The sequence below is a fragment of the Ascaphus truei genome, chromosome 22 (assembly GCF_040206685.1).
Source record: "Ascaphus truei isolate aAscTru1 chromosome 22, aAscTru1.hap1, whole genome shotgun sequence".
NCBI lineage: Eukaryota > Metazoa > Chordata > Amphibia > Anura > Ascaphidae > Ascaphus > Ascaphus truei.
In genome coordinates, this window is record NC_134504.1 from 14,153,833 (window position 1) to 14,174,092 (window position 20,260).

Here is a 20,260-nt window from a genome sequence, read left to right on the forward strand (position 1 = left end):
GCCGGTGGCAGAGAAGACAGATGTGAAACGTTATGTTTTTTGTTTTTAATCAGTTCTGTAGTATTGGATCATAGTGACTGTTTTTTTGTTTTTTTCTTTCAACTCTTCATGCCATTTTTAATACATTTTCAAGCATCCTATAATTTCTATAGCAGGTATTAGCCCACCTCCCCAGCAGTGCAAGATCTGTGCAACCCGTTGCTGTTTGATCATTTGTTGCCAATGTTCCCAGCAGATTGAGCTGCAAACTGTAACAATAGGTAATGTTACCATAGTAATATAAGGATTCATTGTATATAGGCGGCTAAATTACGCTGACTGAAGGATTGAAACTGAAAGGCGGCCATTATGTTAGGCCAGAGGTGCGCAGGTGTTTTTTTGGTGGGGCGTGGCGGTTACAGAGGCTCCACGCTCTTCAGCGAGAGGCCTCTGTAAACTCGCCAGGCTTCAGTCCACGCGTCTCCATGGCAACAGACGGCAAGTAACGCCGTGTGTCATGTGATGTCATATGACCCCGCGGCATCATCATATGACCCCCGCGGCCTGGTCATTTGATGCCGCATTAAAGGGAAGGGAAGGTGGGTGGCGCGACCCAGGGGGAGAGCAGGCCGGACTTTTGCACACCCCTGTGGTTAGGCACACAACCGGGATTTGTACAGATTTATAACCGGAGCACCGGGAATGATTACCAGCTCAGGTAAGAATGCAGAATTATACATTGTCGCACGCTTTACATAGAAAAAAGAAGAAACCGGGTAGGGAAGTGGTATTGCTGCTTTAAGTCCCCATTTTCCCATCTCTAGCATACATAAATAACACATCCTTTTTTTTAATGTTTCCCCGCATAAAATGTCTTCTAGCCTGTGAGATTGAATTCTTATTCAATGCAGTTTTCAGATTTATCCAGAGAATCTTTCAATATTAAATGCTTCTGCCATATGGAATCTCAGGCAAGCCAGTGAACGTCATCTATTCCAAAACTCTCCGAAAAGCCATTTTTACCCCTAAGGATCTTCAAGGACACGGCGTGCTTATCTGCAGGAGTAATTCCCAGATGTACCATATATTAGAGGCTCGGCCAGTCTTCGCTGGGCAAGGCGGCGAATTTGCTGCGTGTTTTTTTTTTTTGGTAATTTACATGAAAGATCATCAATACACGAAGTCTGCTGTTAACGATCTGGGCAGGATGGAGAGGACGGAGAATTAGCTGAAAAGTAAATAACTTGGCGGGCTCTTTCCTAATAAAGACTCCTTCCACCTAACCATGTCCCACGTGCTCCGCCTTTGTAAGAGTTACTGACCTGTCCCGTTGAATCCTACTGGACCCACGTGTTTTTGGTTTATGGAGCGAAACTTCTCTTGCAGAGACGCAACTCAGCACAGAGTGTGACAGGGACAGGATCAGCCACATGGCTTTACTGTGGTTCATGCAGCATGGCGGTCCTTCAAGTTTGTTGTATGTATGGATTGTGATGTGCATACAGGAAGTGTAGGGGGTAGGTAGCGCTTCCTTCTAGCGCCATATAATGCTCAGCACTTTTTAGTCGGCTCCCAGTGATGTGAGGCCAGGGAGATCCGAATACAATGTAATCCCGGAAATCTGTCCTATCTGACAGGCGCAAACATCATTCTACATTGGTGCTAACGGCAAATAGCAGTGTTGGCGTCGCTCCATATTCATTTTGAAGCCCTTAAATCCTCGGTCCCCCCAGCAGCCAGAGATTTTTTAGTGTTGTGCGGGGTCTGAAATGCCCAGGATGCTGTGTGAGAGACGGAAGTTTTGATTAAGAGTCCGCCTCTGCATCGCGGAGAGCCTGAGCAATGAAGGTGAGATTAAATAGCGTTTTGTGCCCCGGCATCTAGGAAATTATGCGGTATGTAACAATTCTTATTAATCATGTTTACAGGGCGGCCCGTGGGAGCCTCTGGCACTCGTAGGTTTTACATCTCATATGGAGCCTATATTTCTGATCCAGCCGCGACACAGTGTGCATGTAAAGATTATAAATGAGCGATCATGGTGATGATATGCAGGTGTGTACGCACGCACGCGCGTCCGACTTCCAGCAGTGAACCATATGCGAAATATCTGGAGTCTCCAGAAAAAGCCCTCAATTACACCCTCTGTCACTTTGTACTGTGTATTTGTACGCAGCGTTTGTGTACCCGGGATTTGCTTGCAAATTGAATCCACTAGAAACATAAAACAGTAACTATTACAGTACTAAATGTAGCCTGCGCAGTACATTGAATTTTGCAGGCGCAATGGCGTCCCAAAGAGCTTGCAATCTAATGGTGGTGTCTGAGGCACAGGGAGATTAAGGCTCTCACTTGGATGCTCACCATGCTCTCGGCTGGAGAGTGCGCTCATCTCCAAGCCATCCTCTCGCGGTGAAGAGAGCGCCTTGTGGACTCGGGGATGGGATTAGGGAGGCCGGGCTGAGACCCCCACTTTCCCTGGGGGTCTGTTCCCTTCACAGAAGAATAAATCTGCCCTCCTCTCTGTGCGGCAGAATAAAACCCCAGGTTGGATGCCAGAGGTGCGGTCAGTGCTGTACTTTAGTCATTTCGCTCTCATCACCCAGCAGACCAGTAGCTGCATTAGCCCGGCTGCTCCTATGCTCTGTGCTTGTGACCAGCCTCTCGTTGCAGGTAACTGGAGCACACGGCGGGAGGAGGTCTTGTCCCTGAGTAGGTTGTGTGAAGCTGTCTTCTGCCTTCCTTAGGACCTCGGGTCCGGCCTGTTTGCTTCAAAACAAAGTTGGGATCGAAACGAGGACGGGGCGTTCTAGGAGCTCCCCATAATCCTCTGACGGTGCCCGGCATGTAAAGGAAAGCGTAATGCTTCCATAGTTATTAGCACAGTCGTCACCTTCCTTCTGGAAGGCCCTCGTTACACTGCTGTGGGTCCCTTTTAGTTTGTCACCTTGTGAAGACAGGGAAAGATTTGATATAATGTCACAATTCTGGTGTGAGATACCCGGTAGGTTGGTTGCCATACCCGCTAGGTAGGTTGCCATACCCGGTAGGTTGGTTGCCATACCCGCTAGGTTGGTTGCCATACCCGCTAGGTTGGTTGCCATACCCGCTAGGTTGGTTGCCATACCCGCTAGGTTGGTTGCCATACCCGGCAGGTTGGTTGCCATACCCGCTAGGTTGGTTGCCATACCCGCTAGGTTGGTTGCCATACCCGCTAGGTTGGTTGCCATACCCGGCAGGTTGGTTGCCATACCCGGCAGGTTGGTTGCCATACCCGGCAGGTTGGTTGCCATACCCGGCAGGTTGGTTGCCATACCCGACAGGTTGATTGCGATACCCGGCAGGTTGATTGCGATACCTGGCAGGTTGATTGCGATACCCGGCAGGTAGGTTGCGATACCCGGCAGGTTGGTTGCGATACCCGGCAGGTTGGTTGCGATACCCGGCAGGTTGATTGCGATACCCGGCAGGTTGATTGCGATACCCGGCAGGTAGGTTGCGATACCCGGCAGGTAGGTTGCGATACCCGGCAGGTAGGTTGCGATACCTGGCAGCTTGCGATACCCGGTAGGTTGGTTGCGATACCCGGCAGGTTGGTTGCGATACCCGGTAGGTTGGTTGCGATACCGGCAGGTTGCTTGCGATACCCGTCAGGTTGCTTGCGATACCCGTCAGGTTGCTTGCGATACCCGGCAGGTTGCTTGCGATACCCGGCAGGTTGGTTGCGATACCCGGCAGGTTGGTTGCGATACCCGGCAGGTTGGTTGCGATACCCGGCAGGCAGCTTGCGATACCCGGCAGGTTGGTTGCGATACCCGGCAGGTTGCGATACCCTGTAATAAGGACCGACCCTATGGATTGTATAAGGTTTTGTTGTGTGTAAGTGTTTGAGACTGCACATGACGCTGTGCATTCTGGGATTCCACATTCCCATCTTGTCTGTCGCTGCCTCCATAGTGAATACTTGTTGCGTCTCCTTTGCAGCCCGCGCCCCAGATACTTCTCTCGCTAACGCAGAGGTGAGCTCAGGGTGCATTTTTCTTGTTAATGTTTTGAAATGGATGAGACGCTTTTGTTTCAGATATAAGCGGCCAAATGTATTTATAAGCGATCGATGCACTTATACACGAGCTGCGGTGGGAAGCCCAGGCACAGGCTTCCTTTGCCAATTTGTGCATTTAGCTCAGGGGATGCCCGCCCACTAATGGATAAACAAATGCATCAGCTCTGTGCCAGGATACCGCCGGGTGAAGGAGCTGTCCCACGTGGCCAGTCCAGCAAACAAAGTGCAAATTCCCTTAAACCCCTTAGCTGCTGGTGTTACCATGCGTTGCTGGCCCATTTGGCAGAGGTGGGCAAATTATTAAAGCTTCGGGTTGTAATGTTTGTGGTAATTAAGATACAGGAGCAGCGTTACCGGGTTACCCAACATACCCTGATCCTTTCAAGCCAGTACCCCACATTGTATTGGAGCCTACAAACAGCGCTGAATCTCTGCAGTGCATTAAGGGGCATTGTATTCCCGGAGCTCGCAGAGGAGCCCGCAGATCCCAAGGGTTCCCGCCGCCCCCCGAAGCAGAGAGATGAAATACAACATGGGATTTTTCTCTCCCTAACGAAGCATTGCACCCACGTAAGGGGTTAATGGTTAGCAGCGCCCGGAGCTGTCCGTATTCTGCCGGAACACGGCAGACTCCCCAGCCCCGTGAGAAGCAGCGGCGCGAGTTGGAAGTGACAGGTGATGAGCCCTAGCCAGGAGAGGGTGGCGGTCTCTCGCACACGCACTGTGACGGGTCGTCCCTCTCGTGCTGCCTTATCAGACCGTCGCAGGACGCTCTCACAATGCTGATCTGCTTATTTATTGGCGTCGTCAGTGATGCCACCTGCCCGGCTCACAGCTGTGTCTCTGTATGTGGGGTCGTGGCCCTGAAAGACGAGGTCGGACATGGCTTTATGTATGGGAAGGGACAGGAAGGAGACTCTTGGCCTCTTTTACTGCCTTAGCGATGCGTGGCCGGTTAAAGGGGAGGGGGGGGGAGGGGGCTGCATTGGCCCCACGTTGTACATGGCTGCGGGATGCACGAATGTTTTTATTGGTTGTGTTAATAAATGGGGAAACCGTAAATAAAAGGTGTGGAGACGCCAGTCGCAGTATAGTACGTACGTATAGATATACAGCTTTTACATACTGGAATACCACACGAGCATACAGTCTTTCAGTTATTATTTTGCTTTTTGCATATATATACGATATGCTTGAAACGCGGGAGACCATAAAAATCGTGGCAGAGGGGTGGAGGCATGTTAATCGGGTAACAGAGTAGGGCTGAGCACATGGAACATTGGGCCTACCTGGCCACACGCACAGAAGCAATGTGGTGGATGAGATTTGTTATATGCGTGTATCTTAGGCAGAGCCACATACCATCTATATAACCGCTAATAGCTGTTCTCTGTTGTGTGTTGGAGTCGTACCTTTTTAGTGGAGAAATAAGAGTCCTTCAGCAGCTTTCCAGACGTCATAAGTCTCCTCTTAATATGCACTGTCCTGTACAGACCCGAACAAACACCGGAGGCATAGACTAGTGAAGACGTCTCATGATGCTGTTGCAGCCCACAGATAATGTGCACTTGTCTTCCACCTGTACAATTACTGAACCCGGCTGCTGCTGCTGCTGCTGCTGCTGCTGCTGCTGCTGCTGCTGCTGCTGCTGTGAATCTCTAGATAACGATATGCCTGTAAACTGTTCTCTGACTCTGTCTCTAGATGTAGATCTGTATCCTTCTGTATAGGTAGCTGCAAGCAAGACGGGCCTGAAAAGCTTTATTGAAGGACTCTGAGATTTGTGCAATTAAAAATGCGATATTTGCTGCACATTCTCGTGCTTGTTAGCGCTATGATAAACAATGCAATTCCCTTGGTTCTCCAGATAGAACGTCTCTCTCTTTCTTTTCTTCTCCTCCCCTCTCTTCCCCCTCTCTTTCTCACCCCCCTCTCTTTCTCACCCCCCTCTCCATCTCACCCCCTCTAAATCTCACCCCCCTCTCCATCTCACCCCCTCTCCATCTCACCCCCCTCTCCATCTCACCCCCCTCTCCATCTCACCCCCCTCTCCATCTCACCCCCCTCTCCATCTCACCCCCCTCTCCATCTCGCCCCCCTCTCCATCTCGCCCCCCTCTCTCTCTCTCTCTCTTTCCCCCCCCCTCTCTTTCCCCCCCCCCTCTCTCTCTCTTTCCCCCCCTCTCTCTCTCTTCCCCCCCCTCTCCCTCTCTTTCCCCCCCTCTCTCTATCTCCCCCCCCCCCCCCTCCCTCTCTCTCTCTCTTTCTCCCCTCTTGGGGGGTGGGGGGGGGGGGGGTGTAAGAGGGGAATAAGATCTTGTCGGAAGTGAGCGACCCTTGTGAGGCCCAGTGCCAGCTTTGTCACCTTGGTAAAGTCACTTTGTCTCCATCAGCTGCTAAAAACAAGGTTTTTATCTCTCTATAACCAGCTCAAATGTGTCCGAATGGCTTTGCCATATGAAGCGTATCGGAGACTGACGCTGTGTAAGAATAAATAACTCTACAGCAATGACTAGAACAGCAAACAATCGGCATTTAAAGCGCATTAAAATCATCCTGTTGAATAAACATAATTAGGTTGAACAGTTCTTTTCCCGCTCGCCGCACGTACGCCGCGCTCCATTCATTGCTTGGGTATAAAGTCCGGTTCTTTGCTGGTGCAGAACTAAGGTCCGCTTAAGGAAGAGCTATAAAAAGAGGTGTCCTGACACTAATTAGATTTCTAAACATGGATATCGTTGGGCATTGCAGAAAGCGTGTTCCTGTTGAGCAGCTTCTGCGCGGTGGAGTGCGGCAAGTTTGGGATTTGGGGCAAAGTAATGCCTCGGCAATGCCTATGGCCACGACGCACCCAGCCATGCCACGCATCAGGACACATTCCTGCTCCACATGAGTATTACCACGGGGTCCGGCAGACATTCGACTTGAGGTCTGGCTCTTGTTCCCAGCACTGACCCGTGCGAGAGGTCCCAAAGAACACACGTAGGGCTGGAGTTCTGGTCACTCGCCTCCAGTCTATAACATCATTGTCTCTCGTATTCCTTTTTAGGACCGATTTTTAGTGCATGTGGATAGCAAATGGTTAACCCCTTACGAGGTCGAAGGCCTAAGGGTGGAGTGAGTCTAGGGCACCGCTAGGATATATCGTGCTCTGGGCCCAGATTTGCTCCGCAGCACCATCTCTAAGTTGGTATAAGATGGGAATAATGCTTATTTGTACCCCATCTTTTTGAATGAAGGCTGTTTAGGGAGCGGCTCAGGCTGGCTATTTGGAGGCAATGTGAGGGGGGGGGGGGGTTTGGCAGTGTATTTGAGTGTGATTCATGCTACGCCCCCCCCCCCCCCCCCCCCGCCTGCGACCAGAGATGGTGACCCGCAGCGTGTATTTGGGAATGGATTTATTGGGGTGGGGGGAAATGGAACAGGAGATAAATGAGAAAAATGTCAGAGTTTGCAATATCATACACATTTAGAAGGGAGGAGGGCGATGTGCGGTCTTTCCACCACCCCCCTGCCTAAACTCATATCTCTGCTTCTCCAGGGTACCAATACAACAAGGCCTCCCACACAAGGCACCTCATAGCTCACCTCTGTAAATTGAAAGATTAACCTCTGGCTCTCCAACCCTTTATTACGATGCAGCACTGACGGCACAAATCTACTGTGTGTGTGTGTGTGTGTGTGTTTGTTTGTTTGTGTGTATTTTGTGCTTCCCCCTGTTGTTTCCATGCATGGGGATTTATGTAAGCACAGTATGAAAGCACACACTGAACTATTGCTTCTAAAACATTCTATTACAGTCTATACATCCTCCCACGCACACTACTCGGTATATAGAGCCGCAGGAGGAGCCTGGAGCTGGAAATAGAGCATTCATATTAAATGCCTGTTCCAAAGAGCTTCCAATCTAATTTCCTGTATATATGTGGGGAGTGATCTGACCTTAACCAATCCAGTACCAGGCCTCCCTGCCCCCCCCCCCCCAGCACTCTAGGAGTTAATCCCAAGGCCGAGTCCTATATATGAATGACTGTGCTACTGGGAAACAGGAAAGCTAGTGACCCAGGCGAGATCAGTTTAACCCCTGCTGAGCTGTGAATGGGTTGGCGCACCTTTCGCCGTGGCCTTGGTTACGGGGTACTTGATGTTTCTTTGATGCGTTCTGCAGCCTGTTTTATCCGACACGCCAGCCTACACGAGACGAGGTCCAGATTAATTTGGAAGTATTACTCCGTTACAAATCTCTTTAGCGCTACAATAATTGAGAAGTAGAGAGAGGGGGGTGGGAGGGGGCTGTAATTAGGCACAGACACTGCGGATCAGTTCCCCGCACCTAATTGCTCTGCAAGCCTTTTGCAATGTTTGTTTTTCAGCCTTGGCAGCTTTACGATGATGCAGGCTGCACGTTGCTCGCCTGAATTAGTTGGGAGAAAAGGTGGGGGCAATAGAAGGTGTGAAGATGGCAGAGAGTGTGAGCGTGGATCCTTTTTCTAAGTCAAGGGCAGGGGGGGGGTGTATCCAGGCGGGGTGTGCCTGGGTAGGGCAGGGATTACCCGGGCGGGGGGGAGGTGGGGTTGTACCCGGGCAGTTACCTGCTGGGGTTTTCTTCTGTATCTTGAGTAGAGGTGCCGAAATGCCGCATCTTTCATCAGGGAGGAGTTCTTAGATGCAACGGTTCTGTCACTAATACACTCCTCAGAGCTTGTGAGCTCTACGTATCATGGACTAGATCAGGGGCGGCCAACTGCAGTCGTCAAGGGCCACCAACAGGTCAGGTGTTCAGGATTGAGCCACCTGTGCTGAAGCAGGGACTGTTTGAGCCACCTGTGCTGAATCAGGGATATTCTGATAGCCTAACCTCTTGGTGGCCCTAGAGGACTGGAGTTGGCCGCCCCTGGACTAGATCTATTTAAACTATTAAAAGATACTTCTATGTAGTACTAATGTGGGTACAGTATATTCCCAGCGCTGGTTATCGTGAGCGAGTCCCGCAATAAGACACCTTTACATCCATATTTCCTCAGAAATAAAGAATTACTGCCGGATTTCACAGTAAAGCCATCTCTAGATTTATCAGTGCAGTAAATCCGGTTTATCCAACACTCTGCACGTAATATACGTTGTGTTATAGGACCGAGAGCTTATTGCACGCTCTGTATTCTCCTCGTGTATCTCCACTCCCAGAAACGTGTGCGTGTGTGTCTTTTATACTGTATAATATTGTGACTGGAGCCGGGGTTGACCAATTCCCGTCCTCAAGGGCCACCAACAGGTCAGGTTTAAAGGATATCCCTGCTTCAGCACAGGTGGCTCACCAAGACGATGGATCAACAATAAAAGACCGTTCACTTCTCATAAAGAGAGTTGAGGACTTCTACATGAAATTGTACAAGAACGCAGAGCAAGTGCAAGAAGAAACCACAAATGATGTACCATGCGTCCTTCCAGAAGTGGCCACGGCACGCAGATCCACGTGGTCTGGGAATTCTCCTGGGGGGGATATGGCATTACAACTGAAATCCTAAAAGAAGCTTTGGAAGAAGTCGAGCAAATCCTTACAAAACAATTTGACATGCTGCCTAAAGAACAGGACAGTTCCATAACAACGGAGTAATGCCACAATTATCCGTATCCACAAGAAAGGGGACACAGACCCCAAGAACTGCAGGCCAATCCGTCTACTTCCAAACTCTTGCAGAAGTGTTCGGAAGATGCTCACTGACCGGGTGCAGCAGACCACGGCGTTGGGCGAGGCTTCATCCAGAGGTGGATTGACGAGGGCCCAAAGTGATGGTCATCTGCTATATACTGTAGACTCTGGATACAAAACAAGCCTCGATCTATGCACAACGTTCCGGAGAACGCACACATTCATCGGGATGCTGGATAAAATCCACACTCCTTCATCAGGGCGTCCAGTGATGCTGACGCAGACACTGCCACCTGCAGCCGCTTCATTAAAACGCTAACAGGGCCGCTCAGTTTGGTCCTTTCTGGCCTTTGGGGGAAGAGTGGCCGCCCATGTGACCCAGTAAAGATGACTTGTTATAAATAAACTTGCCCTGTATTTTCGTACTAACTTTCCATGTAAAAAGGCCAACACGAGTTCTTTATGGATGGGGTTTATACGCAATTGATACCTGAACGCGTTCTTCAGTTTTGCTGAGAAGAGGAGTGTTTGGACACCGTATTAATGAGTTATTTGTCATATCCTGATTCCTCCTCATCTGCGTAGTCCTCTGGGTCAATAGCGCCAGGGGAAGTTTCTGAGAGGGTGCAGTGTATTGAGATTCTGTCTCATCCTTCTGGATTTTGGTTCAGGAATAGTAGAACAGATCATATACTGCTGGTCTCGGTAATAATGCAGAGGGGGTGAGGGGGGGCCTTTATTCTAACCCTCTGAGACTTTCCTGGGAATGAACACTTGCCTGAGAGACCCATTACCAGCAAACTGCTGGTGGCTTCAAGCTGTAGGAGCACCTGAGCCCCAGAGAGCACGCTAGAGTGCAGGGGCAAGGAAATCCTTCTGTAGAGCGAAGTTGGGGATGAACTGGGGTATATTGGCAAAAAAACAATGAAGGTAACAAGGGCTTTATAAGGAAGCTCTGGTCTGTAGGGTTATTTCCACCTGGATCAGCCTCCAAAATACCCCTGCGTGTGTCTTCCTCATACTTGCAGAATCCGCTCGCTAGGGAAGGGCATTAATATTGTCCGATGCGGCCTGACACGCGGGAAAGCGCCGGCTATTGGATTGGAATTGTATTCCAGAGGGAACGCTCCACATACGAAGCCCGTGACATCAACAAATAAGATTGTGAGCGTTGGGGGCTGAAAGGTCAGGCTAGATTTCCTGTGGTGCAAAGCAGGGAGTCCACCAGCAACGCAACCCTATGTGCTTTCTATACTGATGTATCAGCTGGCCCTTCCAAAGCTCAGAACCATCGCCTAAGGCAGGGGCGCTCCACTCCAGGCCTCCCCTAACAGGTCAGGTTTTCAGGATATCCCTGCTTCAGCACAGGTGGCCCAATCAGAGGCTCAGTCTTTGACTGAGCCTCTGATTGAGCCGCCTGTGCTGAAGCAGGGATATCTTGAAAACCTGACCTGTTAGGGGGGCTTGAGGACTGGAATTGAGCGCCCCTGGCCTAAGGTCATGAAAAGCCCAAGACCCACTCTGCAGCATATATATAGGAGCATGCAATCACGTGAAAGCACTCCACGATGTAACACACTTCCTCCCATTCAGGTTGTTTCACAAGTTGAGATCTCTGCCTTTTTTTTATTGTTGGTGTCCGAGGCCAGACTGTGAAAAGCACAAATATCCTGCAAAATACAGAATGCACTTCTGCTGTAAAGCTAGAGCCTCGCACCTAGCACAGGAAAGAAGGTAACGCGTATCCCCAAAGTGCAGTGATTAGGGCCGAGTTCCCCTGCAGGCTTTTGGAAACCGCAATTTACATGGACGCGCTAAATGTCTGTATATCTGTTTGGCCAATGCTGAAAACGGCGGGGCGCTGGAGCGTAAAGACAGCTGATACAGAAGCAAAGATCAGGGAACGGCGATCCCCATTGTAGCTTTGCACATTATGTACCGGGAATAAGAGGATCCCTTGTGGGCACATCCACACAGCTCCGACACTATGTGCAATGTCAGTATTATAAATTGTGAGCGGCAGGCACTTTTAATACTACCTCCGTTTGAAAAACCTTTGAATGCATTTGTCACACAATGTCACACAATGTCACACGTTGAAGACAAGCACCTGTAAGAAGTCACTAAGCAATGACCTTGTAGCAGCTGCTCTCATGCACACAGACAGGATTGGGGGGTCACCTTGTGCACACGACACATTTTGTGGAATCTCCCATTTCTCAATGGGAAAGTTATTTATTTTTTCCAGTGGATTTGTTTGGGGGGGGGGGGCGTTTTTGTGACCCTCCCATATTCCCCCTCCCCCGCTGTACATTTCCCAAAGCATAAACTCTTCCAGCTGACCGCCATCACGCTTTATATTGAACGCAGTTGAAATCAGATTGACAGATCTGGGAGTAACGCGGGGTTAAAGGTCCTGTGTTTATATGTGCAGATACACACTCCCACCCTACTGCCTCGGCATGGTTAATTTTGTGACTATCACACGAGATTAAAGAAGCAATCCCCCTAGCTGCTTGCATGAATTGAACTCCTGTAATGTTATGGTCTTGCCCCCTGGGCATGTGCTTTTAAAATCATCATTTTAATTTGCAGTAACCTCTAGCATCTGAGATACACTGCAGCCTGCGCAGAGCTCTGCGGGGACCTCCATTTTAACCTCCCAGGCATGTCATCGTTCACACGCTTATTTCCTGATTGGAGCGGTGGAAAGACCAGGAAGAGATCTCTTCAAGTAAAAGCTAAAATGCCAAAATAGCCGAACGGTGCAGATTGCGCCTTTTAAAGCAACAGCGCCAGCTACTAAACCACCGAGTGACCGCCATTCACGTTTTACTGTGTTACCCACCCTACAGCGAAGTATCGCACCATGTGCCTTGCAGAGGCAGGGTCCTGAAACTCCTGGCCAGATGTGGAAGAGGTTGAGCCCATCAGAAGCATGGCGTTTCTGCCCTTCTGTCATTGTGATGGCCCCAGAGTTAGTTGAGTTATGAAAGTTGGTGGCTGATCCTTTTGTAGAGACCTTGGATTGGGGGCACATCCTAGATGCGTTCTGTCTCTGGGCCCCATTGTCTGCTCGCCGACTCTCCTCCCAGTGCATGATTTGTGAGAGTGTTGCGAGTTGTTGGATATCAATCAGCAGGCGCTCTTGTGCCCGAGTGTTTCAGAAAGCGCGCGTTGCCATTTGTGAATGAGTAGCAGCCGTTACTGCAGCTGTGCATTGCTTTCCAATGGGGGAGCTGATTGTATCTGGCAGTGGGATCATTCTGTGTGTCTGAGTTTCCATCGTATGGCTGACGCTGTAACTGGGGCAAACAACTGGGTCATTTAAGTTGTCTCTCTTCATAACACCATATCGGAGATGTCGGGTGGGGGAGTGGGGTGCACAGTGCATGCTATACTTCCAAGACCTGCTAACAGATTGAGGCTTGAGGTCAGTGCTAGCAGTCACCCCAGTTGTCAGAAATCTTGCGGAGACCTCCCGTGTCACAAGGAAAGGCCTTACTGCCGTGTCAACCCTGGAAAGTCTCATTGCTTACAGTGACGCAATGAATGGATGAAGAGCAAATTGCACTGTACGGGCTGCTTGTGTAACCCACCTCTATACACACACACACACACACACACACACACACACACTGCAAGGGAGTGCCGCAGCAAGTGATGCAAGTCCCAGTGTCCACTTTGGTCATCATTTTCTTTCCCCTGTGCCAACTAGATTGTAAGCTCATTGGGCCAGGTAGTCGTTGTGCCTGTGTGTGCCGCCTACATAACAAATGATCATGTCTTGCTGCTGGTTCGGACGAGGTGAGGGCATGTACTCGGAACAGCGAAGGCTGGGGGGAAATGGTGTCTCTTCCTTTAGAAGTAAGGTGGAAGAGACGTGAGCGAGCCCAGGGGTCGGGATTCTTTTCTCGGCTTCTTTGCTGAGCTTGCTTCCCTTGAATGTATAAATGATATGCGCATCGCTGCCTCAGGGAGCTATGGGAGTTTAGTTACCCCTTGCAAAGCGTAGTTGCCATTCGCCAACTGTGTCTTTAGGTGTGGCAGTGTTATTGGAGGAAAGCGGGGCCTGGTAACCTGCTCCCGGACGGAGCGTGTTCATTTTAAGGTCAAACTGCTATCGTTTTGCATTCGGAGGCCACAACGCATTAACATTAGGGTTCCAATTCCCTCCATGGTATGTTCCCTGGGTTCATTTGATTGTGACCCTTTTGGAGCCCTCTTCATCCCCCCCACCCCCCCTATGCATGTCTCCTGTCTACCAGCACCAAAAGACGCACGCCTGGGTGTTATTGATGTAATAATACAGGGGTGGGCAACTCCAGTCCTCAAGGGCCACCAACAGGCCTGCTATTGGGGATATCCCTGCTTCAGCACAGGTGGCTCAATCAGTGGCTTTGCCAAAGGCTGCTTGAGCCACCTGTGCTGAAGCAGGGATATCCCCAATACCTGCCCTGTTGGTGGCCCGTGAGGACTGGGGTTGCCCACCCTTGTAGTAATATGAATGTTACTTGGCTGCACCCTGTGCGTTTTCCCTGTAGGGCTGCGCTCCCTGTTGAAGCCGGAGTTGGTCAGATTGATATACAACAGATGTCCCGCTGTGTATGTTGCTATATTCTATGCATCATTATTTCCCTGCCATTGTATAGCTGGGGAGTCTTCCTTCCACAGCCGAGATGTGTTGGGCTTCACACCCAGCATAGAATGGCTTTGTATGTGCAATGCATTGTGTCCGTTCTCCTTTGTTTCAGCCCACTCGGCAAGTACAAAGTGTAATAACCGTGCAGAGTGACTTGAGGCCAAGGAGGCATTCTCTGATAGCGATTGGTGAGAGACGATACAAAGCTATTGATGGCTGATTAATCATCCGAGGCAAGACATACACATGGCATTTGGATGGCACGTTGTGTACGTGCCCTGTTACTCACTTCTTGCACATCGCCTACACCCTCCAGTTATATCAGATTCTCCGTGCCCTAGAAGAATGCGATCCTTGTCCATCATCGCAGCCAGAAGATGTCATACATTGTCACCAGGGGCTTCCTCAGCTGGTTGTCATCTCTTGTGGGATTTATTTTGCTGTTGGACGCATCCTCTCCCAGGCAATGTTTTGAATGGGCAGCAGCTGGCCCCGAATGTTGCAGGAGGAGTGGGGTGTGTGCACGAAGCCACGGGGCGAGTTGGGTGAGAGTTGTACATTCCTCTGGCAAGGGCACTCTTCACACGGAAAGGCTCCTCTGGCAGAATGTCGCGGTGAATATGGCCATGGACTCCGAGATTTGGGCATGTGCCTCCGCCTCGGTTTATCCACTTGTTTGGGGGGTAAATAACATTGATCTTCCTCCTGTTTTGGAGGCAGCCAGGACAAACGCTGCACCGTTAAGGTCCTGCCAGGATCCCACCGGAGGTTCCACCGCAGAGGTGTCTGCACAAGTGTATCTGAAGTCTTACATGCAAAGCACTTTGGCATTACCAGGCACTACATCCGTGACTCTAGACCAGGGGGGCTCAATTCCAGTCCTCAAGCCCCCCCCAACAGGTCAGGGGTTCAGGATATCCCAGCTTTTGCACAGGTGGCTCAATCTTCAAATGAGCCACCTGTGCTGAAGCAGGGATATCCTGAAAACCTGACCTGTTTGGGGGGGCTCGAGGACTGGAGTTGAGCACCCGTGCAACACAGTGAGACCGGCAGGTGCCTCTGACGACTCCCCCCCACCCCCCACCCCCTTCCGCCCCTCCCAACCACTATGAAATAACTAATTATTGTGTGATTTTAATGTGTTGCTGATTTGAGAATTTAGCATCACATTTAAAAATAACAAAAGCAGAAATTGGCAATTACATTTCTGAACGTTGTCCTTGTAACACTAATTGTAAATGTAAAACGTAGCGGTAATTAATTGAATTTTCGAAACAATTTGGAGGAGCTGTGACTGTTAAGAATCTGACGGGAGCACTTGGATCAGATCCAAGAACCTTCTTTATAGTATTTCTATGTAAGCCGTAAGTGTGTGTGTCACTCTGTGTGTGTGTGTGTGTGTGTGTGTGTGTGTGTGTGTGTGTGTGTGTGTGTGTGTGTGTGGTGTGTGTGTGTGTGTGTGTGTGTGTGTGTCACTCTCTGTGTGTGTGTGTGTGTGTGTCACTCTCTGTGTGTGTGTGTCACTCTCTGTGTGTGTGTGTCACTCTCTGTGTGTGTGTGTCACTCTCTGTGTGTGTGTGTGTGTCACTCTCTGTGTGTGTCACTCTCTGTGTGTGTGTCACTCTCTGTGTGTGTGTCACTCTCTGTGTGTGTGTCACTCTCTGTGTGTGTGTCACTCTCTGTGTGTGTGTCACTCTGTGTGTGTGTGTGTGTCACTCTGTGTGTGTGTGTCACTCTGTGTGTGTGTAACAGATGCCCACAGCTGCCGATGGGGGGGATGACATCACAGCCACCCCCTCTTCCCTCCCGGCTTTTTCCTCCATTCAATTTCCATCTCCTACAAATTCCCGCTGGCTCCTAAGTGTTTCATATTTGTGGCCACCCCCTGCTGTCTTGTGCGGGAGAAGAGGTTGCCCAGCACTGCATTGTGTAAATGTGTCCTCTCTCGCAGTGTATGTGGGGGTCTCACAGTTAGGACGTGTGCAGGTGGATGGATGAGGCACGATATAGGGTCACAAAGCGAAGGGTTTTCAGGTGCCGTGCCTCTAACACACGCAGACCCTGCACGGACTTTACCCTGTATAAGAGCACGGCTGCGGCCATAGTAGAGAGGAGGCACGAGCAACGGGGCTCGCTCCGAAAACAAAATACATAAAGTCAATATGCACGGCCATAGTGCGCGTGTGCACGCGAGACACGGGGCTGCAGAAACTTCAGGAGACAAATTTGGTTTTCCGGTGCGATGGCCGGGTCACGTGCGCGGTTCAGCCAATGAGGGTGAACCGTGCACGTGACGTCACGGGCACGCCCTCGCCACGCGAAACCTGCAGGCCACAGATTGCATCTAGTACCTGCGCGCGTGACGTCATGCGCTCTGTCGCGCCTGCCTGTACTATGTCCGAGGCCTTCAGCGCACACTGCTGAGAAGCTCACATGTGGTTACCACGTCTCCTAAAAGCACTTATTGTGAGAGTTTGTGGTTGGCCAGCTAAGGACGAGCGTATGTCCGCATGGCGATGCACACAGAGATCTAACACCCCAAATCACACAAATCCTAGTTGTAACAAGAAGGGAGAAGCTGCTGGTAATGTTAGGTGGAGAAAACCAGACCGTAGGCGCTCTAATTCTCCCGTGTAGACGCCTCGTGGTATGGCTGGGCTCACAATCAGACCGTAGGCGCTCTAATTCTCCCGTGTAGACTCCTCGTAGTATGGCTGGGCTCACAATCAGACCGTAGGCGCTCTAATTCTCCCGTGTAGACTCCTCGTGGTATGGCTGGGCTCACAATCAGACCGTAGGCGCTCTAATTCTCCCGTGTAGACTCCTCGTGGTATGGCTGGGCTCAGGCAGCAACACAATCAGACCGTCGTCACTGACGTGTGTCGCTGCATAATGACGTCACCAACGCGTTTCGTGTCAACTGACACTTCATCAGGGGTTGGCCTTTTACTCCACGAGGCTTGGGCTCTGTTGTATTATTTATTGGTGTCATTTCAGACAGCTTTGATTTGTATGTTCCTGGTATATGTGGGTTTTTATGATGAATTGTCCATTTATGATATAAAATATATGTATTCATTTCGGCTTTTCTTGGTTTCATTTCACGCGCTCCTATTTTTGTTCTTTTGTTTCATGAAAACCTGACCTGTTGGTTTCCATTGAGGAGTGGAGTTAGCCCGCCCCTGATTTTAAATCCCATTCCTTCCTACGTTCCAGGAATCTCTGCCCGCATCTTACATCCCCCCCCCCCCCTCCCCTCATTCCTGTTCCTTTGCAAAGTGTAAGATTGTGTCCTGTACTGTGTGGGGGCCAGAGGGGTGTTACATTTCATTCATTCTTTTCTTTATCCTTGCGCGTAGCTGCAAAATGAGAACGTGCGGGGCCGAGTGGCAGAGCAAGCAGCACTTTATATTATGTTAATTCAGTTACCCAGTAACCTTTTCTATCTGTGTTTGCGTTGCTCCGCTGCAGGCGGCGTGTGCAGTTAGCTTTTTCTGTAATGCACTTTGTTTCTGTTCTGCACATTTACTGCTGAGATGAAGACACGGGCACCTAAATCATTGTGTAACCCAGGGGTGGCCAGCTGCAGGCTTCAAGGGCCACCAACAGGTCAGGTTTTCAGGATATCCTTGCTTCAGCGCAGGTGGTGCGTTCGAAGATTGAGCCACCTGTGCTGAAGTAGGGATGTCCTGAAAACCTGACCTGTTGGTGGCCCTTGAGGACTGGAGTTGCCCCCCCACCCCCCGGGCTAACCTGTTTACACACACATCTAGTGCATTGTGCTCAACACTAGTGCCAAACCTCCGTGACATACCGTACACCTATATCCGACGAGTCTCTCTCACTATGGGCCTGACCAGCACAGACAGCGGCAGTACACGCCTCTCCCGGTGTCTTCACACGGGTGGAAATACAGCAGGTCCACGGGCACCTGAAAAAGTCCTCTGAGAAGGACGAAACGCCGTGTTTGGGGCTATTTTGATAATGAAATCCTTTTGAAAATCCGCCTTGTTCCCTGGATCATCAATTCTACGCTTCCTGGTCAAACATTTTTATAAATAAGTTTACAGAGGCCTAGCGCTCTCAGCGCGGGACCTCTGTAAACGCCGCGCCCCACCCCCCCCCCCCCCCAGAAAAGTCTCACGCCCCCCACCCCAGTTTGCGCACCGCTGCCCTAGTGTTTGAGCGAATAACGTGTATTTACTCCTGAATGGCATGTATACCGCGTGTTCCTGCCCCCCCCCCCCCTGTGGAGTGGCTGCACTCCACGTCGCTGATACGTGTCACCTCTCTCCCTCTCTCAGGCCAGGTACAAGCAGAGTCTTGACCCCACCGTGGACGAGGTGAAGAAGCTGTGCACTTCCTTGCGACGTAACGCCAAGGAGGAGCGGGTGCTGTTCCACTACAACGGCCACGGGGTGCCACGGCCCACGGTCAATGGGGAGATCTGGGTCTTCAATAAGGTCAGTTCTAACCACTCCAGCCGCTCCGCCGCCTCTGGGAAGTGTGGGGTGCGGTTGTCTTCCGCGCTGCTAAGATTTATTTAACCCCGTGACTGTGCCGGCACCTCCGGCGTTCTTGGGGTCAGCGCAGGTTTGTTGGTTCCAACGTGCAACGGTTTAGGAGATTTGTTCGCGACCGTTTTGCCGCAACAACATGGCCACCGGCGCTTGGCTCGACTCCCGCTGCTGCCGGCCACTTTGCCGCTAAAGTAAGTGCCTTACCCTAAATCCCCGTACCCTAAGCTCCCTACCATAACCGCTAAAGCCCGTAAATTAACCCCCTACCCTACGCGCATAAACCCCTTAAATTAACCCACTACCCAGTAATAAAACACCTTGCAAAACGGTGGTGATTCCAGCGGTGAATCGCGGCAAAATGGCCATTCCGCCGTGCAACTCCACAGTAAGTAGGCAGTGAAATCGTGGTCACCAATGCACAGCTTAACACATGCGGTGTATCTTCCCCGTATCACCGGCTTCTCTCCGCCCGGGGAGTCTGTATGGCAGGAATATAGCCTCCCCGTATCACCGGCTTCTCCCCGCCCGGGGAGTCTGTATGGGAGGAATATAGCCTCCCCGTATCCCCGGCTTCTCCCCGCCCGGGGAGTCTGTATGGGAGGAATATAGCCTCCCCGTATCACCGGCTTCTCCCACTGGGGAGTCTGTATGGGAGGAATATAGCCTCCCCGTATCCCCGGCTTCTCTCCGCCCGGGGAGTCTGTATGAGAGGAATATAGCCTCCCCGTATCCCCGGCTTCTCCCCACTGGGGAGTCCGTATGGGAGGAATATAGCCTCCCCGTATCCCCGGCTTCTCCCCACTGGGGAGTCTGTATGGGAGGAATATAGCCTGCCTCTCTCTCTCTTCCTCCCCCCCTCTCTCTCTCTCCCCCCTCTCTCTCTCTCCCCCTCCACTTTCTCTCTCCACTCTCTCTCTCCTCCACTCTCCCCCTCCTCCCCTCTCCCTCTCCTCCCCTCTCCCCCTCCTCCCCTCTCCCCCTCCTCCCCTCTCCCTCTCCTCCCCTCTCCCTCCTCTATATGAACATGATATGAGAAGCAATTTGTACGAGTGTGTGTTCCTGTGTATGCATTCCTCGTGTGTGTAAATCCCAGTTTATCCTGCGCTCTCCACATTGCAGTTTCTCTCTCTCTTTCTCTCTCTTCCCCCACCCCCCCCTCTCTCTCTCTTCCCCCACCCCCCCTCTCTCTCCCCCCACCCCCCCTCTCTCTCCCCCCCCTCTCTCTCCCCTCTCTCTTTCTCTCTCTCTCTCCCTCTCTCTTTCTCTCCCCCTCTCTCTCTTCCTCTCTCTCTTCCCCTCTCTCTCTTTCCCTCCCTCCCTCTCTGTCTCTCTCTCCCTCTCTCTCTCTCTCTCTCTCTCTGTCTCTGTCTCTGTCTCTGTCTCTGTCTCTGTCTCTGTCTCTCTTCC

At 50.9% G+C, this 20,260-nt stretch overlaps 2 protein-coding genes across 2 annotated transcripts in view; both read left to right on the forward strand.

Annotated features, from left to right (window-relative positions):
* The window catches only part of RPTOR (regulatory associated protein of MTOR complex 1), a 90,257-nt gene extending 70,554 nt beyond the window's left edge, over window positions 1-19,703 (forward strand). The window contains exon 4 of the mRNA XM_075580050.1: window positions 18,638-19,703. Within this exon, the coding sequence (XP_075436165.1) occupies window positions 18,638-18,880 (243 nt within the window). The 3' untranslated portion in view covers window positions 18,881-19,703. The remainder of the gene's footprint in view (window positions 1-18,637) is intronic.
* The window catches only part of CHMP6 (charged multivesicular body protein 6), an 8,796-nt gene continuing 7,747 nt past the window's right edge, over window positions 19,212-20,260 (forward strand). Inside the window, exon 1 of the mRNA XM_075579796.1 lies at window positions 19,212-19,242. Within this exon, the coding sequence (XP_075435911.1) occupies window positions 19,212-19,242 (31 nt within the window). The remainder of the gene's footprint in view (window positions 19,243-20,260) is intronic.